Raw genomic sequence first — 26,907 nt, forward strand, 5'->3', positions numbered from 1 at the left:
TACGCTTGCGGTATACAGTCGTTCGTCTTTCATTGAACACATGTAAATGTCGAGACCTCAAAATGATATACTGTTTGCTTTAAAGAACAGTAGTACTCTCACGTACGATACATCCGTTTGCAATCTATCACAACACTTACCGTGGGTATTTTGGCTTAGCTAAGACTCTGTTGGAGACACACGCGCCGGGATATCCACGCGACGGCCCTGCTGGGTGCTGCAACCAAAAAGCATTCCATTTTTTTAAAAATTGGGATTCGTGTATGCTCATCTGGAAACTGCGGTCAGCACCACAACGTTGTCTTCAGATGCCCTAAAATCCTAAGGTCAAGACGGCCTATGAACCGTGTTTCCTTTTTCATTTGAAAAACAAAATTAATGCAATACCTTCCACGTGTCGATATCTAAAGAAATTTCATATCTCAGCGTGGTGTGCTGAAGCGCAGTCTCTGAATGGAAGGGAAAGTGTTGCATCAACGTCTTCTGGTAGATATTTGGCGACGTCTGCGAGGGCAATGGTCATCCATTGTTACCTCATAAGTGTTACCTCATAAGTTCAAAGCATGAATTCATGATCTCAAGTCCAGAAATTATCATTACCTCGCATAAAATGACGATTTGTCGCAAACTTGTCAATAATCTCAAAGGTGGCGAAGTAGACAGGTTGCAATGCCGTCTGGAAGATATTCCCAGATTTTGTTGTTTGGCGACACCGTTTCCACAGGTGTTGACAACAGACGACAGCATGTCAACATCCTGCCACCCCTCAAAAGAATATGGGTCAGACGCGGTACTGATTGCGATGCTCGCCGCCACTCCAGTGCTTATCGGAGCGAGGTCACGGCAACGGGGAGATTTGTTGGAAGTTGTGTTCGGTTGTGTCGGGACAACACGCACTGTGCGTGTTGTGCCGAAAGTAAAGGCTGGTTTAGAGTTCGACGTAGTCTTCGCCCATCGCCGCCCGCGTTGCGCGCCGACAGCCAGCGTTCGCTACGCCACGCTTCCTCATCCTACAGGAATCATAGTCCGACGCGATTCGGCGCACCGCAACGAAAACACCGAAGCTTTTCACATTTCGTAGTGGGAAAGCAGTCATATCTGCACCTGCGTGCTGCAATCCGACTAAAGCCAATCCGTGTTTCCATCGTTGGCACTGTTATGTTTGTATTACTGTAATACGTTTGGTACCCCCAAACATGAACACCGAATTCAATAAGAAAGTCCCACGCCTTCCCAGCTGTTCTTGTTCTTTTGCTTGCCTCTCTAGTCCATCCGTCGTTTATTATATAGGCACAGATATTCCTTTCCAGTGTCGATCAAAAGCTCAATGGGCGACGCCATGTTGAGAAATGGGAGTCCCACGCAGTGCACAGCTCGCTGGCCAGCGCCAGATGTAGAGCATTGTTCTACGCCCCCAACGGCGGCTGGCGTAGTCACGCGCTGACACCGCGCCGCGCTTCGCCGAGAGTCATCGAACTATGAACTCACCAGCGACGGCTCGCGATGCTCGGCGGTGCGCCGCGCGTAGTTACGCCCCGCTCCGTCGGACTCTAAACCAGCCTTAAGAAACGAATACCGCTACAATCTACTGCGCTCAAATGTGGTGCAATACTAGACTCGCTATCCTTTAATAACGTAACGGGATACAGACGTACCCACATAAAAGTAACGCAAATACTTTTCAGTCATTTGTCTACCTACACCCGGTGCTCGGGCGTATCGTTGTCTGACGCGTCTTGCGATGGCAGACTACGTATTTAAACTCCCTCAATTATTTTTTTATTGAGCCTTATTGCCGCGAAACAACTGTGGCTATGAGCGGTACAAATGTGGACATATGCAGAGAGGACAGCAGGAAGGAATGGGGGACAGGGGGATTAGTATGCGTCCTGGGCCGACTTCAAGGGGAACTGTTCTGACACTTTGTCTGGGAAGTCTTCGGAAACCCTATTAGTTACTGTTGGCGAATAGTGCATATAGCACATAGTGCACCATAAGTCATAGCCAAGATAATTGATTTCATTTCCGACATTAACGTTAGGCAGATTTAGGATAGTGTACCCATACGCTTTGCCCCCCCCCCCAAATAAGGGGCCGTCACAGCGCATGCCCAGAACACACAGTATCATGCACAATGCGCAGTAGTGATTCCGTATTTCTTTTGGGCTACAAAGCGCAGGGATACTCCATTCTATAACTGCCTATAATGTGCGCTTATGTCATCTGTTGTAACGCAAGATAGATTTGAATGATGAAGATGATAGAATGCTGTTCTACGAGAACAGTTTCGTGTTCCGAGTATCCACAAGGCTCAAGCTCTTCCCTCTTATTGATTTATTGAAAGAGGACGTGAGCTCCGACAACGTCTTCTGGGCCATCATTGGCTACCAGTCTGCGAAGTCATGTCTTCCGTCCAATAGTGCGGCGGGTATTGCTCAACGACCCATTTAACACTTTGCTCTCCCCGACGAACTCATGCACCCTCTACGCACCTCCACCCTCCATCCTCTATCCTCCATCTGTCTTTTTCTTCTTTTTTTTTTTTTTTTTTTGCGATGGTCGTGACGACGCCCACCTCTTTTTGGCCAACAACTGTGCGCCGATCCTGCCTTTACCCCGCTACTACCCTGTGAGTGAGTTTTGCTGCATCGTATGCTACCCCTATGCGTATATAAGGGAGTAGGTTTGGTGGTTCCGCGCACTGGTTTTGCGCGTGCACTATCCTTAATGTACGTAAACGCGATAGCATGCGTAAAGGATGGCGTTGGCACTTCCGCACCCTCACAAAATGTAAAGAGAGAGCTCTCACGCTATCCCTTACGTACGCAAGGGCGATAGCGCACGATGCACTAAAACACACTGTTATCTACTGAACGACAGCAACAGTTAGACAGCACTGTGTACCAGTCAGGTAAAGGAGAGGGAATAGCGAAACGTCTGTTGTGGTCTGTTCATTAGCGAGTTTAAGTACATCGGAATGTGTTAACGATAACATCTCCGAAAACACCATAAGCGAACCGCCCTAGGCGGTGTGCTAACTGCTAAAAAACACAAAGTGTCGAAGCGCGTTTCTTTCTGGAATATTTTTCGCTGAAGGATGCGATTGCTAAAACAGAGGTCCCAGAACGCAGCAGCGTCCAAAGTAAAATTTAAAAGTCAGAAGTTTTATTTAATTGGTGAGCGCATGCGAGTGAACCGCTCACTGCTCAGCTGTTGGCTGATGTCTCAGGGATACTCACAGAAGAGTGACGAAATCTGGGCTTGTTGGTATGAGACCATATTGCTGCTGAGCCCTATAAGACGAGGACTTAAGAAGGAACACAACACATGCGCTAACTTCCAACACATTTGTTTGGGTCAGGCCTGTGTCAGTGTTCCTTCCATTGCTTTATCTGACACGCAACTGACGTACTTCGACACGTGTAAAAGTAGAAAGAACCGGCAGGTGGCCAGGAGCGTTTAAGCAGCTGGTACAACAAATTTCATTAAAGTGCAGCAATATGCAGCAATAGTGCAGCAGCAATATACTTACAGAGAAGCAAGCTTTTCGACAGCGCCACCTGTTTGAGATTTTTTGAGCCGGGGGCCTTCGTGAAACACCCGGTATATATATTCGAGGTGCATTTCGTATTCCTTTAAAGGGACGGTGGCATCCGGAACCCCGTCTATGAAACCCGTACCACTATGTGTTCGCCATCGGCCGACAATCTGCTCGGCTATTTTTTTCCTCCCTAGGAGTGCTTAAATATCAAATAAACGAATTTCAAATATCAGCGCTGTTTCGGCAGATTCAGAGGCTTCAGGTAATTCCCCAGAGCGGAGGAGTGAGAGGGTGGCGTTCAGAGGAAAATGTGCCGTCCAGACGCCCCGTAACTCTGTAGCCAGGCATTCCTTTTCTTAAAGCGGCGCCTTCATGGGTTTTTTGGGAGTGACATTTCGTAGTCTTTCCAGAAAATAAATTCCGGCACACTGTCAACATCTGGGGTCGCTTGCATAAAACAAAACGGAGATGAGAACAATCTCACGGTGAGTTCGTGCTCAAATGAGTAAAGTCTCGAACTTGAGTCAGAGACGATTCCATGAACCACTTTGAGACCGTTCTCGTCTCATACTCAAGTGAGACCGAACTTGAGATCGGCAGCACGGCAACTGGCGAGCGGAAGCCACGTCATGCGCTCAAACCGTCCAATATCATGAAGGATAAAGGTGCTCCATACAACACGGATGTCGGAGCGTGCTCCTTCTATGACACTCGGAGATTGTTTACTTCTCGTGGTCGTCGTCTTTTGCCTCTTGTCAGTCCCGTCAAGCTAGAGGGGGCAGGGCCTAATATTACTGTGTCGCGAATCTGTGCAGTGCAATACCTTCACGTAGCATCATCTGATCTGTGGAAGGCACACGAGCATACGGCTTTCAAAGTGGTGGGAGGTTCTGCCGTCTGCATTTTATTCAGTGTGCAAGTTCACACAACAGCGTGAAGGTTTGCACACAGATATTTCAATAACTTCATCAGATTGTATAGCACCTCTGTTCATAAAATGGGCATCAAACTTCGTGTGCTCTGTTGTTTTGCATTATGGAGACGACTACATGTCATCTCCCATGTCGCCGCACATGCCGTCTGTATCTCGTCGCTGTCTCCCAGCGGTTGAACGGCGGTGAAAGGGAACCCAAATTAAATAGACGGAAGGTTACAGCTGGCACGCGAAGTTGAAAAACGAATGGATGTCATTAGGTCAATAATTTTCAATTTGACTACAAACGCAGTGAAACAATGTACCAGTCTATTACAAAGCAACTATAGCTACATGCGAGTGGCAGATCAAGAAGCTATACCGTCTCTATTGAAAGCAGAGCAGCCATTCTCAAATTGAGAGCCCATTTGAGCGTGGTAGTTACCTGTCTCAAAATCTGAGAACGCTACACTAGAACGTGCTCAAGTGCGATCTCATCTTTGCTCTCAAATTTGCTTTATGCAACCGGTTCAGACACTGAGTACGACGTTGAGATCGAACTCAGGTGTGAGATCGATCTCAAACCGCTTTATGCAAACGGCCCCTGGCGTCTGCTGTTGTCATGTATTCTATCCAATAACCGTCAAAGTATACCACAGTAGACTGGTATATACCGTGGAGAGTGGTCCATGAGGAATAAATGACATTAGTTTCGAAATCGACTGGAATGAATGCGACTGTCCTTCTAAGCCCTTGGCATCTCCCCTTTTCTGTCTTGAGAAACTCTGAGATGATTCTGCTCACATCACTTTTGCGTTAGTCCGCTGTTCCTGCAACAACTTGTTTTTTTTTTTCTTTTTTGCTGCGTGAAATGGCAACGAGATATTGTGTATTTACCTCATCTTCTGATGTGTTTCCATCTTGGACGTGCCTTGACCTTAAGTCAACCAATGTGGCTGAAAGAAGAATGTCACAATATTAACTCACAATTATGGCGGCTCACAGATGACGAATGGAGCCGCCAACATGAGATTGAAAACGCGTCGTCTACTTACGGTAAAGTCCTTTCTGGTTACGTGGAATGCTATGCGAAAGGTACAAATTTTAGTTAGCAAACAACCAAGTTTATCTTAGGCAAGTTAGAAACCAGAGACGCAAGGTAAAAAGCACATGCAACTTAACAACAAGTCACCCTTCAACGTGGCTCCATATACGCCACTGGCACTGACAGCTTTCTACCGGCTAGATCACATCACATCACATTCCATTCCATGTGACGAATGGCTAGAAGATTTGCTGCATCAATGCCATAGGCAACTAGTTACTGCATACGCCGGACACTACTAAGAGGGTGGAATAAAGCAGGCGATGTTGAGCAGTTGTCCCCAGGGCGGTCTACACTCAATACTTCTCGACACAAAGTGCGTGGTGCATCGTTCGCAGTTTCTAAGCAAATTGCGTGAAGGTAGAAATATAGCAATCTTCAAAAACGCCAGACAGGAGCGTGGCGGAAAAAAACGTACCACGCAATTCCCGCTTTTTCGACGACTACCATTACCAACCTTTTCATATTATTAAGTATCTTAAGTAGCTTCTAGATGTTGTTGTTCTAGTAGTAGCTGTTGTGTTCCTGTGTTCGAGCCCTAGGACAGCGAATTTCCAAGACATCACTTGTTTAATTGCGAGTACGCTCTATTTGTTCCTTCCTTCTTGTACATGATACGGACAAAAGTGCTATGGCTTCGAAGTCTGTAAAGCCCGTTAAACTTACGTCCTCCAGTCTAGAGGCAGCTCTAGAGTGCTCAGCTTGGATACTTCCTGGATGATGTCGTCTGCAGTTACGTGCTCATGATGACCCACAGAGGTTGCAGCGAGGTGCAGGAGTTCTACGCTAACACCATGTTCTTCATAAAACTTGATATCTTCATTATCTAAAAGATCTTCTACGAGTGCTTTGTGGAACACTTCAGCTTCTTGTCGTCCACGATCTTCGAGCTGCAGAACAGAGAGTCAGAAACTTTTTAATGAACACGCATGTGTACGTCGTGATGATCACGCGCTTTATGTTTCGCGACAACAGTGATGATGAGCGATGTGTCGAATCATGGACTAATTTTGTCTCCCCGTGCCCTGACATCACAGCACTGGGAATCCAGTACGTAAAGGTCTCCAACGGAGGAATATACATCTAAGCAGCTTCTACAGTTCCACCAAGTCGCTGCCATTCCAAGCTAGGCCCGAACCCACAACTTGGATATCAGTAAGCAGGGGTTTTTCTACCGAAACAGCCTCTTTTTTTTCTTCGTTGTTTAAAGGGACGATCGCCGTGGTGCAGGATAGCAGCCTGTCGCAATTCAAACGCCCCCAAGACGTGTCGCACTCGTTTTGGTTGTTTGATATCTCGATAGTTGTTCGCAAGCGCGCGCTCTGGCGGTAGATATTGTGTAATTGCTCCGTGAGCCTGCCGGTTGTGCCTTCACCGTCCTGTGTTTCCTGTACTGGTCATTCTGTCTTCTCCGCAGTTACAGTTCCTGCATGCAAACACGACAATCCCATCCCTTCACTCTAATCGATTTCGAAACTATGGTGTCATTTTATTCCTTGTTAACCCCTGACCACGGTACCGAAAATTCCACGCGAAATAGTTGCGCACTTTGAGTAATATTCAATGGAATACATCACAGGAACAGATGCCAGATGTTGAATGCCGGAATTCTCTCTCTGGAAAAATGCGAAAACAAAACGTCATTCCCTACACCACCAATCAAAGAACGGCGCCGAGAAAGTGGTGCCGCGTCGGTGCGGCTGTCTGGACGGCGCCTTTCTCCCCTGAGCGAGGCCCTATCACTCCCCGTGTTAGGGAGTGGCTTCAGTGATGTAGGAGACGCCCTTGATTTGGATGGACACATCAGGATCCGTCGCAGTCTCTGAGAGTCTAAAGTCGCAGTCGGAGTCTAACGAAAACGTAACTCGCGTGTCGTTTTCCGCTGTCCTCGTTGCTTCCATTCAACCTACGTCTTCCTTCCTTCCTTCTCGTTTCTTTCTCGTGTCCGCAGATATTGACACCGCCGTTTTTCCTTTGACCCGAGCCTTCGATGTTAGCGCATTACAATAACAAAGTAGATTCGCAGCCGATGCCAAATATAATGGTATATATTTGATAGATGGGTTCCTGGATGCGACCGGGTCTTTAAGCGTGCCCCATTGGCATCGTCTCATAGGTTCCCCCTTCCTGTAAATCTGCTTGACATGTTTAAAAATACTGGGCACCAAACTACGTCGTTTTCTCTGATATCCCGCGGAGGTGTTCAACTGTAGAGAGCCTTGCAGAATCATAAGCGCACTCCGACTCCCAATTCCTATACGTCTTGCGAATATGATGTCCTTTGAAGTGTTTTTGCGAAACTGACGCGTCCCTATGGTACAGTTCCGATGCCGACGTGACGGCAACTATAAGCCACGGGACAAACTGAATGGATGCGGCGCTGCGCACTATGATGTTTCGTCTGCTCAACGGTTATATTGAAGTGCTGTGTCATCGTTTTATCGCTTCCTTTCGTCTATCAAGTGCCTGACAAATGATGCGTGAACGTATCGGCCACCTATAAGCGCTTGCATGTAATCCGTTAGGTTCCCGAACCCTTGGTCGAGCATGTGGGTCGCCATATTGATTTCACGGGACGGATACAGGAAGGGGCTCCCTTTCACGCTTAGGGAGTCGTTGGGCCGTAAAACGTATCAGCCTCGCACTCTGCAGGCTTTGCTGACAGTCACGCGGAATCGGAAATCGGTTTGCGCTTACGATTATTGAAAAGTCTCTAGTTGCTGTTAGCGGGTAAACAGATATTACGTCACCGTTTTCATATGCTTCTCGTGTTGTCCTCTGATGTAGTTTACAGTGTAATCACCCTCCATGAAACGGATGAACTGGCATTCAGGAAACCAACGGCAGTGTTCAACAAACGGTTCATCAGTGTCTGTCCAATCGGCATGGCAACCACCGCAGTGGAAACAAGTGGTTATATTTCCTGAAATAGATGAACACTTGGTTGTATTGAGCACACTATTAACGCAAGTATTAAAGTTTCGTGATGACCCAGATTACCAAAACTGGGTTTTAATAGTGACGTTGTCTCCTTCTCTGATAGCAACAGCCTTACACCTGCTCTCTTTTGTTCCGTGTGCTACATCGAACCATTTGGCACAGTCTCCAAGTGCCCTTAAACCACGCGTGCGAGTTGCTAAAGGCCAAGGTGAAAAGAGTAGAACAGTAATGTAAACTGCAAAGGCTGAACGAACATTTAAGAAAAGCAAAATATGTATTTAGTCCTTCCCAACACCAAAGCTATGATCTGAAAGGCGGCGGCTGACGAATAGTCGGCGCGTCCCTAAAACGGCACGCGCTGACTTTTCCTCAACCGCTGTCTCTAGTCAAGGCCAGCGCCTTCCCCTTCCTCCTCCTCTCTCTCGAGCAACCTGCTTCCTGTCTAGGCAGACTGACTTCTTGTCTGCGCAATGACTTGTTTGTTTTCCAATAACAGCTAGTAACAGAGCCGATCACATGACCTCCCGTCATGCAGCCGCTGTCGCTATTGACAAAGCTACTGTTATTCTATGTGTCCGCGCGTATATTCAGAAAGAAGTAGGGCCCAATAACCCTCTGGTTACACAGTACGGCGGAGAAGCGCGTTTGTTTTCATCATACAGTTTTACAATAGGCACCCGAGAGCTTTGAGTAGGTGAGGTAGGTGAATAGGTGAGGAGTCGTCACACGCACTGCGCAAAACGCTGCGTGGGGTTCCGGACGTGTGCAGCAACGCTGGATTATTTATCTTCCGCCACAAAGCGCAAGCGTATCGTCTATAATGCCTTGCGCCTTGCGTCGCCTGCGTCACTCTGTTCAGAAATGAAACGATGCTTCCGCAATCCATCCACTGATTATGAAGGGCTGTGCATATAGGCCCGAGGACGCGCGGACGGCTGTGTGTCGGTCGAAACGAGTACTTAGTGTCGATATCGATAGTGAAGTTACGAACAACTTACCTGTCAAGAAGAACCCAAAGTAAGCGAAAGCACCTCGTTTCTTCTTGGGAATCACCTGCCCATCTCCGTAGCTCCTGAGTCGCTTACTATAATGCATCCACTCTATCGACTTCGGTGGGTAGTGTTCAAGGAACAAGTTCAATTCATTTGGTAGTAACTTGAAGTCGTCGAAAATTACAGAGTAGCCTGACTCTGGTTCGACCTCGCGACCCGTGTGACACCTAGAACATTAATTGTTTTGTGTTAACAGACTTATTCATTACCTGGAAACCGAGAACCAACATGCTATGCACCTACTGAACTTCTGTATGCAACAAAGTGGTAAGTCAACTTTCAATATTTCAGCTGCAATAGCACCGAAATATACGCTCGAGATACGACGAGTGAGAGGCCGGAGAAGGCATGAATTTTGCATGAATATGTATATAATTAGGATAAAGATTCAATGAAATTAGAGATTACCGAAGGTAACTTCAGATCACCGAAGGTAACTTCAGATCACCGAAGGTAATTAAATATAATTAACGTCAGTTAGAGGGGATTGAGAGTATTTAAGGCAAGTAAATGTAATTAGAGGCAATTAAACGAAATTCAAAATTATCTCAGCTAACCTGCGCTTACGTTCGTTAGTTAAATGTTAATTACAGGACAATTGAAACTAATTGAGGCTAATTAAAAGTTCATTAATTGGACTTACACATGGTAATTGAAAGTCTCGAACTGGAAGTCAAGTATAGACCGGAGGTGGACAACAGGAAGTCAGGTTAGACTGGAAGTGAAGAACCAGAAGCCCAGTTGGACATGAAGTGGATATCGGAAGTCAAGTACAGACGGGACGTGGACAACCGCAAGTCAAGTTAGACCAGAAATGCACAACCGGAAGACAGGTTTAGACCACCACTGAACACCGGAAGTCAAGTATAGACGGGAAGTGGACAACCGGAAGTGGATACTGAAAGCCAAGTATAGATGGGAAGCGGACAACCAGAAATCAGGTTAGACCAGAAGAGGACAACCGGAAGTCGAGTTGGACCGGAAATTGATACTGCAGGTTAAGTATAGACGGGAGGTGGACAACCAGAAGTTAAGTTAGACCGGGAGTGGGCAGCCGGAAGTCGGGTTTAGATGGACAATCGGAAGTAAGGTTAGACCGGAAGTTGACAACCGGAAGTAGAGTTGGACCGCAAGTGGATACCGGAAGTGGACAACCGGAAGTCAGGTTAGATCTGAAGTGGACAACCGAATGTTGAGTTGTACCGCAAGCATAGACTGGGAGTGGACAACCGGAAGTCGGGCTTAAACCAGAACAACAACGACAACAGCTTTCCCAGTTAACAGCAACTGTTGGTGGAACGTAGAATCTACGTTGTCTAATATTGACAAATGTTGAATGTAGAATGATAACGTTGAACCAACGCTGGTTCAACTGTACCTGGTCAATGGTGGACTGATGACGTTGATTTTTCATGAAAAAAATCAACTGTAGTATACGCAGCAAATAGTTGCGTTTGTTCTACATTGTACCTTCAACATATTGTCAACCTTTATCACGAATGAAAACCCGTTGCTTCTTCAGTGCGCACCCAATTGTTTCGCACTGTATTTTATTTTTACGTTCCATTGTGCCGTTCGCGTGTAGAGCAAGGCCTGTATGACAAGGCTGTGTGGCAAGGCTGGCGAGTGGCGAGGCGCGTCGTCGTGGCAGTTCGGTAGGATGGACATTCATTTTGTCACAGGGAAAGGTCTTGGGAACGTCAGCATCATGCGTATTTTGTACTGCAATCTCTGGAGCAAAAAGGCAGTACTGGCCAATGCGGTGAACAACTATGTTGAGCTTAACAGCGAATGCCGCAGTGTGCGAGAGGCTGCGTTCCTTTGTTCTCCGCCCTTCAAGTTTCATAGGTGAGTTTTCTTTCTTCAGTTTGCCTCACTTAAGATATGTGCGTCCTTGTTTTCTCAACGAGCACATGTGGTGGAAGTGTGGTGCATAACAGTTTAGTGTCCGAAGTAAACAGCTTTGTGTCCTTTTCTGTGCCTGCAGAATCGGGTTGCGTATCACTGACAAATTTATGCGAACTGTGGCACTGTATGTGGTGCGCGTGTGTGATATGTAGTTTGGTGTATCCGAATGTTGGTTTATGGCTGCTGTAAATGCCTTCCCAGTGTCGACATCAGTTTGCAACGGAGCTTTACTCCATTGTTGAAGTCGCACGTTCAAACAGTACGTAGCGCAGTTATTTCATATGTTACAAGTTGCAAAATGCAGATATCTGTTCACATCTCTTCGATTCATGCACTATTTTATAGGTGCTCGTTGTTGTGCAGGAGCTGTAAGACGGTAGAAGCAAACAGGGACGCAGACTCAGAGTCGAGGGGATCAGGCTCGTTTAATGAGACAGGCCAAGAACGAAAGTGAGCCGAGAATAGAAAAACGAGATGGCATGTCTCGAGATCCGCGAGCACAAAACTAAAACGGCAAGTGCTGCCCCCTGGCAACGACACATTGCAATAAAATATGACCAACACTCCCCCTCAATGAGTCGTCGCTACCTTCAGCCCACACGCAAGAGTTCATGTAGTCCAAGACGTTCACAATGATGATGAGTTTTCTTGCCAGTTAGAGCCTTTGTCATGATGTCCGCGCCTTATGCCTCTCCAAGTCGCCATTCTTGTCATATTTCTTACGAAATATCCATTTACATTTTAAGACTCGTCTGTCGCTTGATCTTGGTACAACCTCCCAGGTCCCATTTCGTTTTAGATTGCCCAGCTCTTCCTCAATTGCCGTCCGCCACTCCGAACTATCCGGCATAGACAGTGCTTCCTCAACGGTAGTTGGATCGGGGATGGAGTCGCTTCGCTTTACAACGCAACAATAGTTTGGGCGTGGCTTCGACGCTAGTCTCTCGGAGCGCCTCGGCATCTGAAGATCATTGGGTTGTTCTCGCTCTTCGGGTACTCCTGGTACTCCTGAGGTTGACGGCTCGTCTTGTTGCAGCACGGGAGTTATTGCCTCATTCGTATCCCCCTCGTCTTGTGCTTCAAATGTAAATGTCACCTCTGGGATCTCTTGCAGTTCGTCATGCAGATTGCTGAGGATCTCCGTGCCATCGACCATGGTGGGCGCCTCTTCATTGTCGTCTGGTGCCGGAAATCCTTCTCCACATGGTCTACCACCGTACGGGAAACAGTTCTCGCCGAAGACAACATCACGGCTCACAAAGAATTTGTCGCGTTTCCGGTCCCAAAGCTTGTACCCCTTGACGCCCTCCGGGTAGCCGAGGAAAATGTACTCAATTGCCCTTGGGTCCAGCTTTGCTCTCTGCTGTCGCCGACTCTGTGCGCTCCAGGCCTTGCATCCGAATACCCTCAGGTGATCGATGCTGACCTCCTTTCCCAGCCACAACACTTCTGGCACAAGACCCCCTACAGCCTTTGATGGACACTTGTTGCGTAGGTATGTTGCCGTAACAACAGCGTCCGCCCATAGTGTTTTGGTGAGGCCTGATTCGATCAGCAGGCATCGAGTCATGTCCAAGAGCGTCTGACTAAACCTTTCGGCCACTCCGTTCTGCTGTGGTGTTCCAGGCACGGTGAGCTGTCGTCGAATGCCGTGTTTCACCAGGTATTGGCAGAATTGCTTCCCCGTATACTCTCCACCGTTGTCACTGCGAAGAACTTTGATGGTGGTTCCATGGAGATTTTCTACCATTCGTCGGTACTCGTCGAACTTCTCCAACACCTCATTTTTGCTCTTCATCGGATATACGACTGCGTACCTCGAAAAATCGTCGATAAACGTCACGAAGTAGTTAGACCCTCCTATGGACGTTGGAGTGATGTTCCCCACGACGTCCGAATGAATGAGCTCCAATGGTACTCCAGCACGAGACGAAGAACCGCTACTGGATATGAAGCTCTTTCTTCGTTGCTTTCCCCGCACGCACGTGGAGCATATTTCGTCTCTATGCAGAACTTCTCCGCAAAGTTCTTGCACGGCTTCTTGGTGAAGGTGTCCTAGTCGACGGTGCCATAGTGCGTAGTCCGCCGCTTTGGCTAGCTTCAGCACATGCCTCTCTTCCTCTACTCTGTATAATCTTCCCTTCCGCGATGCGGATGCAATGAGTTCATTGTTCTGGTCTCTCACCTCACAGCTTCCCTGATTGAATGTGACCTTGTATCCACGTTCTTCCATCCTTCCGACGGATAGGAGGTTACCGTCCAGATCCGGTACATACAGCACATCTTTCAGTGTGACCACTGTTCCACCACATTCCTTTGGGAGCTTGAAGGTCGCCTCGCCCTTGCCTAGAATTTCCATCGCCTCTTTGTTGGCGGCTTCTACTACTGATGAGTATTCCTGAAACCCTGTGAGCTTCGTCCTGTCCGATGTCATGTGGTCTGTGGCTCCGCTGTCTAAGTACCAGATATAACTTTCCTTCATGCCTGATTTCTTCGCGGATAGCGCCCTGTGGGATGCCTTCTTCGCCCGTGATTCGTTGAAATTTTCTTGAGACTGGTTTCTACGGTCATCACGGTCACCTTCTTCACAGTCCCTGGCGATATGCCCAAATCTTCCACACGCGAAGCATCTCACATGACGTTTTGCCTCATCGCGGCGTCCTCCGGGCGTATGCTCAGAAGGTCTCTCAGTCTTGGAGTCGTACTTAGTCTTTCTGTACCTGGGTCTGAACTTGCTTTTCGACAAAAGAGCTTTCGCATCTTCGTCCGTCTCTGAAACGTGCTCTTCGTCGCGCCTCTGTTTTCTCTTTTCCTCGACGAGTAGCCTTGCCTTGACCTCTTTAGTTGTGAGCGTGGCTTCATCTTGCTCGAGTTTGAGAATGAGTGGATCGTAAGCTTCTGGCAAACCCATTAGCATCACTAAGGCAACTTCTTTGTCCGTAAATGCGTAGCCTCCATTGGAGAGTTTTCTGTGCAAACCCATTAGCCTGTGGAAGCGTGCTGGGCCCATAACCTGTTCAAATACTCCTTCACCAGTTCTCCGCGCTTCTTCCTCACGTTGACGAAGTCCCGTAGAAGTTGCAGGATATGTAGTAGACCATACTTCGTATGGATCTCCCGCAGAATATCCCATGCGGCTTTGGCGGAGGTACAGGCCCCGATATCGTCCAAGTAACTGTCCTCAACCACGAGGAAGAGGAATGTGAGGGCCTTGTTGTTGGTCCTCCTTTCGTCAATAGTCATCTCACCGTCTATGTAGCCAGGGTCCACTGCCTCCCAACAGCTCTTGTGCACCAGCGCTGCTTTTGCTCTAATCGCCCAAGCGTGATAGTTTTCCGAAGTCAGTTTCGGTATCCTGAGAGCGCTATCGTCCGAGAGCGCCATGTCTCTCCGCCGCTCTCCTGGTCCCAACTTCTCACTTGCTTCTCCGCAAAGATGCGCTTGGTCAGTGACAGTCGTCGTCGAGTCACAGTCCTAGGTGTCCTGGGCCCATAACCTGTTGTGCAGGAGCTGTAAGACGGTAGAAGCAAACAGGGACGCAGACTCAGAGTCGAGGGGATCAGGCTCGTTTAATGAGACAGGCCAAGAACGAAAGTGAGCCGAGAATAGAAAAACGAGATGGCATGTCTCGAGATCCGCGAGCACAAAACTAAAACGGCAAGTGCTGCCCCCTGGCAACGACACATTGCAATAAAATATGACCAACATTCGTGATATCTTGAGCTGGGAGTGGTGAAAGCAGCGGTGGCCTATTCTATGAGCAGTGTGACAGTACAGATAAGATTGGCTGCAAAGGAAATGAGTTACCTTTCCACATCTGGCTGCGCTGTTCTCCAAGGTTCCTTGTTGTTTCTATGACCGCTAATCTGGTTGTTGAGTGAGCTAGTGTCGCTGTTTGTAGTTTTGTATGAACTAATAGCTTCTGTTACAGTTGTCAGAGAGCTTGAACTGCATGTGATTTCGTCACATCGATAGACAGCGTCAAGCATGTGTAAAGGACCTGGTGTATCTCTACAACAATAAAGAGCAGGGCATAAACGAGAAGACGAAGACATCGCTTGGATATGCCAGTGATTAGGCTGCTTCCGCATCACACCATCTATACTCCGAAAGATGCTGCGGTAGGTGTCATGCACGTGTTCCCACTGGTTGTGGAGTGTCTGTTTTTGACGTCTATTTATGGTAGTGTTTGAGCCGCTGTCCCACTAGAGGGAATGATCTATGTTATTGGTTATATTTCAGATATGACCGTTGCGAAGAGGCGTAGCGACCGTCCATGTGATGATGATTATTATGACCATTATCACTGATTATCTTTTTTGTACATGTTTCATTACTTGATTTAAGATTTTAATAAACAAGCACGTAAATGGTCATGCCCCTCGTTATCTTATTGAATATTCATTATTACACATTTGTACTATTGTATTTGGACACAGTTAGGTTTGGGGATACCTGCGCTTTTGCCCCAGCAGAAGGGGTGTCGCATAGTAGGAAGAGGTAGCAATAGACAACGTAGAATAAACGGTAATTCACAACATTTGGTGAAAGTTCTATCAACGTAGAAAAAACAACAGTCAACGTAGAAATAGCGTTATAAAATTATAGTAGATTCTACGTGTTTTTGACCGGACATTTTCTACGTAGAATCTACGCTGCACGCTATCGCAGATTCTACGATGGTGTTGTAGATTTGCAATGTTATTTCAACGTTGATTCTACATTTCGTGGTTGGTTTCGTGTCGTGGTACTCTACCTCATTGCTCGTGGTGCTTAAACCGGAAAGGGCGCTTAATGCTAACGCATTTATCTCGCGTTTATCATAAATTACCACTGAATTTTTTGCTCTGATATTTATTGAGTATACATATACTAGTTAGAGTTGTGTCAACCGCAGGGTTCGGTTTTCAAGACAACAGGAGAGCGCTGTCCCCACAATCTCCTCTAACAGTAATCACTTTTGGCTAAGCTACCCAACAATCATGTTTAGCTGGACGTTTGAAGTCCTATGTAAGGCTGAACAAAACCGCTACGTAGACATAACATTGTCCAAGGGAGTCAATTGAGGGTATGTTTATCATTTTCAGGCTGCGTATAATCTTGACTGGTCATGAGAGGAGTCAATGTGACTGATATGCAGGTGAGGTCATGTTGTTTTACAGGTCCTTCCATTGTTCTCCTGGTGACTCGCTTACGACGTAGCCTTGGTTGTTTTGCAGTTTAGCCGTGGAAATTGGCCGCTGGATGTTCGAACGCTGGAAGACGTGCTTTCAACGAAATGGTGCATTGAGAAGTCATGATATTCATGTGTCAGAACATGCAGTGTCGTTCCTGTAGGTATTCTGTGACGTTTTAGGTTTGCATTTATTTTTTGCTGTGTGCGATTGTATACATACTGGACACTTCGATACTAATCGCCGAGCCGGTTTGGAATCGAAATTGAGGGTATTGTGCGCATGTGTGTATTTGAACCTGTTTTGTGTCTCTATGGCTAATAAATGTGTGTTGCAGTTCACATTTGTTCTGCTGTGGTTCCAAAGTTACGTGCTGAACTTGTCCCGTTTGGTATTTCGTATTTCACTCCTCATTTGGTATATCGTGTGCGACAAAATTTTATCGAAGGGGTATATCTATTACAGCCCAGGAGGAGTATAAGCTTACTCCTTCTAGAAGCGGTAAAAAGATCCCCTAAATGGGTGGGTGGGTGAGAATATAACGCTGTTAGAAAATAAAGAAGAAATGGGTTCGCTATGGCACAAGCCGTTTACTCCTCTTTATGAATCAATGTATACTTTTTTGGTTAACAGTGTAGGAGACTCCAATACGGACATTAAGAAGCTCGAGAACAACTGGCTCGCGTATTTATGAAGGAATTCTTCGATTTGCATGATTAGCCAGAGACGATAAAAAAGCTGCAACCCGTACTGGAAGGGTTCTAGATTGTGTCTTTGACAAGGGCATCACAAGCTTGCCAACTATACGTCTTCTCCTTCAGTCTCCACAGGCAGCCTCTACTGTCCATCGTCGGAAAATGCCCCCGATGCTACTGCATTAATGCTTTTGCATTTAAATGACAACTTGCACAGCGATTTCTGCTATATATATAGATATTTAACATTCAAACTCAAACTGAAGCCGCTATAATTGTTGAGGCACTCACACAGGTTGTAGTGGTGTGTATCTGTCACTACATATGCAACACAGTAAATGAATTCGCAATTTTAATTATAAAGTCGATCACGTATTTTTATTTCCTTCAAGGTCCTCGATTGAAACGAAATGTTTAGTAAGGGTGTATACTCACGATCTTCCGTCTCTGCATAGCCTTGATTTAGCGTTGGTGGTGTCCTCTCTGGTCTTGTAGTAATGATGTAATTGTGTTAAGGTCTTGAACGATGCCGAACGCAGCATGATGAAACAGTGATCCGGGAATAATGTGCTGATCTCTCGCGCCAGGAGCCAAGATGAAACGTGAGCCGAGGATGAAAAGATTTCTGTTGTTGGAAAGTTGGGAATATGAGAGACAATATTTCGAAACACAAGACAACTTTCTTATCACGTCGTGCCCACGCCGTGAACAGTAGACAAATAACAAGTTATAGCACATGTTTCTGGTTTGATATATAGAAAACGAGAGTTTTGCTTTTAATGGTCTCTTCCTATACGGGGTGACTTTTTTGTCCCCTACATATCTGAAAAAAAAAAGAAAAGGTTTCAGAGCAGCACTAAGGCATACTCTTGCAGGGTGATTATGAGGCCGGACATTCTGTTCGACTGGACGGTTAATTACCTAAAGTTCGTTAATTAACTTTTTAATTAGATGTTTTTTGGGGAAATGCGAGTGCCGAATAATAGGCGTGGAGGGAATTAGGCAGTCTAGAATTCACCTGTGAGCACATCATGTTTAACCACACAAACATAAGAGTTTATTTTGTTGCATATAAGTGGTCCGCCACTACAAAACACTGTCTCGGAACTTTAATTGTACTGTCAAAGTCCTGTCTCGTCCGGCGACCCTTCTGGGGAAGTCGTCCTGGGTGGTTGCCTCTAACGCCTCGGCCTCGGAACAGTTCTGCTCGTTCTTACCGTATTCATCAACTGTTACGTCATGAATGTCAACGGTGACTTATGCCTGACCGACTTATGACAGAGGGAAAGTGCGTTTCTCGTGACTTGAATGAGCCACGAATTACATGTGTTTTTCGACGAAGAGAGGACGTCAGGTGGCTATATTGTGATCGCGATCTGTATAAACGAACGTTGTACGATTTGGAAACGTAAATAACCTCAAAATGATCTTGATACAGTCACGAGTAGCTCATCAGTTCGCCCTTCAGAATCTTTGACAGATGGTACGTCCAAGTGCTCAGGTGTTCAGATGAGAAGAGTACCCTGCATGAAATGTTCGGAAAGCGATACGTAATCGTTTGCTTCAGCAAGCCAGCATCTGTGTGCTTCGGGTAAAGAATGATTCTATTCCCCACTTTCCTGCGAAATTATTTGTGTATCAGGCTGGGTATGTCTAAAGGGACAGACAGGGTTACAGACAGACAGGGGACAGAAGTGTTAAGGGGAAATACTTAAATAAACGTAAACTTACTCTTAACGTGTAATTTTTATCGTCATGGCAGCGTAGGAGAAACGTTGTCAATCGCTGTTTATTTTATGTTCTCATGTCGTACAGTCTGGTACGTTGTATTCACATATAAACTTCATTTCATACACGTTAAATATGCGTTGATTGGCACTTGCTCAATTAACGTGTCTCCGAAGCAACATTTTACATCATGAATTCACGTTCGCTTTCATCATCGATTCTGCATTCATTTTGTTGATATCCAACGTTTTTTCTATCTGCAGTAGTGTGTTGACTGGAAAGTTATCGCTTCGAAAAGGCTTAGAAGATTACAGACGGCAACGGAATAGCTCTCTCTATATAGCACAGATTGTTAATGTAAACATGTAATGACTGGGTGTGTGCACTGCAGCAGGAGTCCTTCGCTCAACGACGTGCTGGACAAAGGAGTGAAGCTCGGGGCAGAGTCGTTGCAGCTCCTGTTGCTGTTCAGATGCGGCCCAAGAGTCCTCACCGCCGACATACGTAAAGCGTTCCTGCAGATCTGCATCAGGTCGGAAGAGCGGGATCTTCTGCGCTTTCTCTGGTTTCATCAGTTACATGCAGTGCCAGAATCTGGTCCTCCTTCTGGGTCCTCCTTCCGAGTGTACAAAGGACCGGACGCCCGATACAGCGACTGTACCTTTTAGAGGCAGAAGCAAACAGCGCCTCGGGGGAGGATGTTGAAGATCGGTTCATTAGAGGAGGAAGACGGGCACGAACCGGGTTCGCGCTGAGCAATAAACGAGGCATTCTATGTCTGCTTCTCAACCTGAACGGAGGCTAGTTTCAGTTCTTCTTACTCAACAATATCCAGTAACCTCAGAATCGGTGCTGCACAGATGTACTCGTCTCCGCAGTGTGTGTAGTTTGCCGTGCTGGTGGCGTCTATTGTGATGATTTCATGTTATAATATGTGTGCCGCGCCTTCCACGCGGAACCAATCTGTCCGGTTACCGATGGGGTTCACAGGCGATCTTCCACCATATGCACATATTGTCATCAAGCAGGAGAGCTACCTATGGAGGCAGACGCCACCTTTGGTGTGGTTGCGCGATCAGTCGTTGTAACGAAGACCCTGAACGAACGATGCTTAACCAGGATATACGCGAGGTTTTTGGAATGCACGAAATGTGGTGTGTGTCCATGAAGGAAATGTGGCGTGCACGTGAACATAACAACGCATCAAATTTCTTAGACGTTGCTTTTACTTTTGTCCAGTCGTCGGCATTCCTCTGAACAAACCAATGCGGACGACTCCTGTGATCAACCTGCTTATCCCTGCATGTTGTGAAGAACAAATGCTGAAATTCCAGAACCTTTTAGAGTGACTAGAATTCCCCATATGTCATAATGTTACGTCATGAGGTGACAGTCGCGTCCAGCGGCGGCGCTCCCCCAAACTGTGTTGTGGCTGTATCACCGTGCCGATAATATTCACAACAATGAAAGTTTCACTCCAAACGTCATAGTTTGCACGCAATTTGAGTAAACGTGCGCCAAGAGCAGACGGCGGAGGTTGAGTGCATGCCGGAAGTTCCTCGCCCAAAACCGTCAAAACGGTGGTGTCGGGTGGTTGTGGTGGTGGTGGCGTAAACCGGCTTGCCGTTGTTGGCCTCACGAATGTGGGCTGAGTCACGACTGTAGCCAAGATGAGATGAGATGAGGTGATAAGCGACCGTCAAAACGTCATACGGAATCCTCTCGAGTGCGCCAATCAGAACACGTGAAAGCCGGCTGGCGGAGTGCAGGAATGCTTGCGAGAGGATCGGCTCTCGATCGTGTAGTTTACACAAAGATATGTGTGCTTTCTAATATCGTTTGTGGTTTGTGTTCGTTTAGATCAGTTAGTAACGTGTTGACTTGCTGAGCTCGAGATCGCGGGCTCGATCCCGACCGAGGGCGGTAGCTATGTGGGGGAGGTCGTGCGTTGGAGATTTCCGGCGAGTTCCGAGAAGTTCTTTCTTGCGAAATTGTGCGCGATGCATGCCGCAAGATTTTGTGCCACTCTACATATCACCAACTGTGCAACACCTGGGATGTCGAAGAAAATATATAACATATCTTGCTTCGCTGCAGAACATACAAACAGGAGAGGAAACGTCTAATGGAAAGAATGAGGAACCTAGGTCACCCAGACCCCCCCCCCCTTCTGGAGTCACTCATTAACCTCACTGAACCAATGTCAACGCGGCGGGCAACACATAGCATAGTCCTAGATTTCATGAAGGACAGTAACCTCTTGGGTATTCTCTGACAGCAAATAAGAAATAAACAACGCTGGGAACTGAGTGACCAACAACGTGTGATCAACTGTGAACAACAAACCTGTGACCAACTAATGCGACCATCAAATATGTGACATGCTGTAGCAAATGTGACCAACTGAAAGCTATTATGGTGAACCGTATGGTGGGAACCGAAGGTGACCACCGGATGGTACAGCCACCGAACTTCGCGCTGAACGTATCATCGCCATGTGTCGTGTGTCTTGTTGGCAGTGTGTCCCGTATTTTTTTCATTTTCCCCTTTCTTTCTTGTCTTTCTCTCTCTCGCTGTGGCAACTTGCCGCCCGTCTCGGAAGGCAGACAGCCCCCTTTCTTGTTATTTTTCTTTCTTTCGACAAACGAACATCCCCCCCCCCCACATACACCGACATATCACGGTTGACGGTTTAATTCAAAGTATTTTCATTCGCGCACATGAATTACGTACCTCGGACTCTTAGGACACAGCGTGGAAAGCAATCCCCATTCTGTGACATTCTTTAAGACCCGTGTATTTCTGAGTAAAGGGACTAAGTTTTGTGGCAACGCATTTAGTACCCCAAAGTACTAAAATTACTGCTGTTTTCATAGAGCGTGGAAATTCCTCCAGATGTCTCTTCTACCAGAAGGAAAAAAAGAAAAGTCTGTTCGAGGCGTCGGCATCTCCTGAGCTGAGACATCTGCTTCAGCCTGCTTTCTCCGGATCGCTCTATTTTCTACCTTCTCTTGCAGGTTTGCTGATGAATGCACCTCTGTCCTTTAGCATCAGCCACTTGCTTTAGCTCAGGAACGCAAATAGTCTGCTCTCAATATTGTGTACTCCCAATATTATGCGTCCGTCATGCAGTAACGTGCAGCCGTGTGTGTGTGGGGGGGGGGGGGGGCAATTAGTCATTTTAGGATTCATGTGTGAGCACACACATCATTTTTAACCACCTACAAATAAGCGTTCCTTTTGTTGCATAAATGTTCCGCCAGTACAAAACACTATTTTGCAACTAACATTCAAGTGAGAAAAGCTCGCCTGTCGTCCTGCGCCCAAGTCTGGGGAAGGCGTACGGGGTGGTTGCCCCTCCCGCCCCACCTTCGGAACGGTTCTGCTCGTTCTTACCCTACCCATCAACTGTTAGGCCATGCGTGTCAACCGTGACGTATGCTTATATCAGAGAGAGGGGAAGTGTGTTTCGCGTGACGTGAATGATCCACGGGTTGCATGTGTTGTTCATCGAAGGCAGGACGTGAGAAGATCAGCCCCACGGAAATTTCGAATCCATGTTAATCGCGAGTGGAATGCGCCATCCGCGAAATATGCGGAAATTATTCGGTTATATTGTATCAAATAATGTGGCATTATACCATGTTGGTTTATGCCAAGACATCTTTCCGTTGATACAACGCGTGAGCTTCTGCCAATTCATTTGCTGGTAGTATGCACCAAGTATTCGGTATCGGACCTATTCAGGCCGGTTTCGAGCAACGAGAAGTTCTACGGAAGCTTACAACGGGTATCAGGCGGGGCAGTTGGTGACAGTTCATAGTGTAGAAGGATACTGCAACGAAGACACGGACAACATGGTTAAGGAAGTGAGCAACACGGCCGAAAACTCTCAACTAAGTTCTATTGACGCCACCACATTGGAGTTCATGTGCCCACATTTTGGTATCCACACAAATTTTTTCTAAACATTCTGATCAAAGAGTAAGATAGATCGTTGAAGCTTGCAAGCAAAGTCCATGATAAAGAATTCTTTATCATGGACTTTGCAGACGCATGTCTTAGCACGCCGTCTGTTGTGCTCACCGACCGTGAATGATGGCGAAATGCAGCAAGCAGATGTCTTTCAATGTCCTTGTCTGCTTGCTGCATTTCGCCATCATGTATCTCCGCCATGAATGAAGCCAATTAGGTGCTTGGAACTCCCAATGTTTGATACGTGTTGATGTTTGTTTTGTCACTGTCAGTCTTGATAAGGATGACGTGTTGTTCCCCCGAGGTTTTACTTTTTACTATCTCTCGCTCTGATCTGCCTTCATCATCCCTCCCTCATCATCCCTCATAGCCCTCCGTCCCAAACAGGACTACGTCGGCGAAGGTGATACGCTCCTGAGGTGCGCTATTTTGGTTTCGGCTCATTTGCACGGCGAACTTCGGCGATGGATATTTCACGGGTACCGTTTCGTTTCACGACTTTCAAAGGTAGAATGGCTTTGAACAACGATTCTCTCTCATTCTACTGGCTCGCTTTTGCGCGGAATTCACAAATCAAATAACTCAATAATGATTTTCAGGAAATTAGCCATTTGTTACACACTCTCTGCGAGAGGATGTCTGGCTGACCGTAAAACTCAACTGCGGAAACTATACATACACGCTGCTGTCATAACATTGAATGAAAAAAAAAATATATATATATATATATAAAGAATTAAGAAAAACTGTACATACGCAAACAGGGAACTCCTGTAAAAAAAAAAGGACATGGAATCAGTTTCGTTCGATTGAATTTTTCCCCTTCTATCCATCACTATCCATGAGTTCGAATTTCGGTCTAAAAGGTTTCCTCACGAAGCCCTCCTGCGACACGAAGCCACACGTTATACTATACTCGTTTTAAGTTTGACAAGGTATTTAGCAACAAACGATAGTCACAAAGCTCCATAGCGGTTTCTAATGGCCTCTTCGTCTGCACGACTGCGATGCACGGCTGTACACGTGTTTTCAACGAGCGATAGCATGCAAGCAACCGACCACACCCAACGGAACAGTCCATTGCTATTTCCACTGTTCCGTGATAGTTGAGCGAGTAGCGGAGCGAGGCCACAAAAACGGGAATTTGGTTTGTGATGGCCACCGAAAATGACGACGACGAGCCTCTGCTGCCGCACGCCACTGCGCCTGCCAACAAGTTCTAACTGCACCGTCCTAGCGTGAGGCTACAACCATCTGCCCGCTGGGACATTCCAATACCGCCGGTCAGGACTCATGTAGAAGAATACCGCCTCCTCTACAGGTTAATGGCGAGCACAGTACCCGCTTTCTTTATGTTGGTTTTTGTGTAGACGGAATGGTTCCGATTTTAGTTCCGAAATTGGCTGTTTGGGGTGTAATTCCGTATCGGGACCACTCGTTTTTAAAGATTAGTGAAAGCGTTAGGAAGGTAAATATTCCATAGAAGTGGAAGAAGGTCATATACTGAATCTAAAAATGTAAGAATTATAAAATTCTGTGGACTAGAAATTGATGAGGAGGGGCGCTGCCCCCCCCCCCCCTCCGCAGGTACGCACTAGGCGGTGCGGGCGTCGAGACTGTGCCTCGGGTTAGATCAGAAGGTCCGGAGTAAAGATGGCGGATCGCCTTCCAGAAACAGGCGATAAAATTCAATTTTTATACGTTTCACGCAATATACGAGGGTCATTCCTGTTTAATTTCGCTACTAATTAGCTCCTCTTTCACGTCAAAGCGTTTGATTTTTGTTTTTATTCATCTTTCTTTAAAAAAAGCCAGTGGTCCCGATACGGAACTACATTCGCGGTTTCTTCGTGACTTCAATTATACACTGACATATATCCATCCTGGGCATGTACCTTACTACAACATTCAAACTAGCACGGCGAACTGCAAGCCGTTTCATGCAATGTTCTTCCACAACGCGGGGGTTTTCGAATCGAGGAAGCCGCAAGGGGACATGGAGATCGCTACCAAATATTACGGAGAAAACATGATAATGTTCTCATCCTATGCGACTTACCCGGAGATCTTGCTGTACACAATGCCATATCCGTTGGCCAGTGAAGATTTTGCGTATTGCATAGATCTTTCCTCGGTAGGGCGTGGACACTTCTGGCAGTAGGCACGTATAGACACCTCTCAAGATATGAGTTTTACTGCTGCTTTCCAGTTGTATCTTATCTGAGTATTTCATATGGCGCGGTACAAGAGTACAGTAGATACATAGTACTTGCACGCGATTGGACTTTGTATGTGATCTGTTCTAGCACAGGAAGGGCACTGACCACTAATCGCTCATTGTAACTTGATATATCGACGTGGCCCATGTACGTGGTCTCTAAATTTGGATGTCTCTATCAAACGGTTTATTGTACTGTTGTATCCAAGCCCATGTGTGGTGTTCATTTACTGAATGAATGCTCTCAGCAAATGAGTGGGTATCGGCGGATGGTAAAGGCGTCGCCACGCTTAATGGGACTATCGCATCCGAAAAGCCCTGCATGAGACCGATGTGCGGCAATGTTCGGCACCGCTTCACAGTGTATACTTGGCCAAGTTTTTGTGTGCCCAAAAGGGCTTACATATTAAATAAACGAAGAAAAAACGCACACACACAATACAATATGACATGTGACATCACTTAATACTCTAACGGCAAAAACTACAATCAGCATCAGTCAATCCGCCGTTCCGCTGCGCCTTGATCGACGTAGTGGCGTTCCTATCCGCACTTTCTTGTTCCCTTTCTTCGACTCCTCCACATTCTGTCCAAACATTTCCTCACTGATTCTCACCTTGGAATGAGCTCCGTGACAAAACCGAACATTTGGTCGTACCGTCACAAGAAATGTGACATCCGAAATTGCCTTTATTACTTTTCCTTGTCACCAGTTGATCTTTTCATTTCTGGCCGTAGTAACAAACACATACTGACCGCACACAAACACACGGAACCTTCTCGTTCTCCCACAGTCCTCAATTTGTTATGTACAGTACTCTCGGTATACTTTGTCACTGAATTTGGTTTTAGCATTGATAAGTGCGTTCGGAGTTGCAGTCTAAGAAACATTTCGTTTACGGATAGGAAGTTGTCAACGTGGTGTTGAAGGATACGCTTTTGTCAGAACATTGTCTCCGTAGCCTTTCTTGCCTTCAACAAAACTTTTTTCTTTTTTTACCAACTGAAACACTCTTTCGAGAGCTCCATTGGACTGTGAATGATAAGGCGGAGTTCACACAGTGCCTTGAACTCCGTCGACCGAAACTGTGGTATGTTGGCTGTTGTGACTTCAATGGGAATTCCATACCCAGCGAAACATGTTCTTGCAGCTTCAATCGTTCCTGTTGCTGTTGTTGATGTCATTATTTTGACTTCCACTCACTTTGAATATGTGCATGTCAACGATTGCAAAGCTTTTCCTTCCACACCAGGGAAGTCCATGCGAACTCGTTGCCACATGATTCTTCCTATAGTTGCTACTGGCCAAGGTTGCAACGGCACGTGCTCAGCAGACTTTTTTACACTTTGGTACAGAAAGGGTAATATTAAATATTATGATATCACACTCCTTAGCAAGCTGTTCCAAATTACATCACATGCGAGCATATATACCTATCATAATAACCTAATATCTAATATATCATATAAATACCTCCAAATTATTTTGCAATGACCGCGTTGATACTCGGGGTGGTGGAGTAGCCCTTTTTTTGAATAGTTTAATACATCGTTCCTTGTTACCTGGCCCGTTTCCTTTAGAAACGCTATGGTGTAAGATTAAAATTGGTAGGTCGCCTATAATAATTGGCATTGTTTATAGGCCACCGAGGTGTGAA

General features: G+C 46.4%; 2 protein-coding genes and 1 long non-coding RNA gene across 4 annotated transcripts in view; 1 reads left to right on the top strand and 2 right to left on the bottom strand.

Annotated features, from left to right (window-relative positions):
- Positions 1-25,236, bottom strand: part of LOC135391808 (death-associated inhibitor of apoptosis 1-like) — a 44,804-nt gene extending 19,568 nt beyond the window's left edge. Inside the window, exons 1-8 of one of the 2 annotated variants that reach the window (XM_064622278.1) lie at positions 25,091-25,236; positions 17,764-17,953; positions 9,498-9,718; positions 8,310-8,482; positions 6,226-6,449; positions 5,510-5,538; positions 5,352-5,410; positions 141-217 (exon numbers count right to left, since the gene is read on the bottom strand). In XM_064622278.1, the coding sequence (XP_064478348.1) occupies positions 141-217; positions 5,352-5,410; positions 5,510-5,538; positions 6,226-6,449; positions 8,310-8,482; positions 9,498-9,718; positions 17,764-17,953; positions 25,091-25,118 (1,001 nt within the window). In that variant the 5' untranslated portion in view covers positions 25,119-25,236. Of the gene's footprint in view, positions 1-140; positions 218-5,351; positions 5,411-5,509; positions 5,539-6,225; positions 6,450-8,309; positions 8,483-9,497; positions 9,719-17,763; positions 17,954-18,745; positions 18,829-25,090 lie in introns of those variants that run through there. The other variant, XM_064622279.1, reaches the window with a different exon arrangement.
- The window catches only part of LOC135391810 (E3 ubiquitin-protein ligase XIAP-like), a 235,725-nt gene that overhangs the window by 103,650 nt on the left and 105,168 nt on the right, over positions 1-26,907 (bottom strand). The gene's annotated exons all lie outside the window — the stretch shown is intronic.
- Positions 15,312-15,833, top strand: LOC135393412 (uncharacterized). Its single transcript, XR_010422620.1, has 2 exons — positions 15,312-15,580; positions 15,702-15,833. It is a non-coding gene; the product is annotated as an uncharacterized LOC135393412 (long non-coding RNA).

Source organism: Ornithodoros turicata, chromosome 4 (assembly GCF_037126465.1).
Source record: "Ornithodoros turicata isolate Travis chromosome 4, ASM3712646v1, whole genome shotgun sequence".
Taxonomy (NCBI): Eukaryota; Metazoa; Arthropoda; class Arachnida; order Ixodida; family Argasidae; genus Ornithodoros; species Ornithodoros turicata.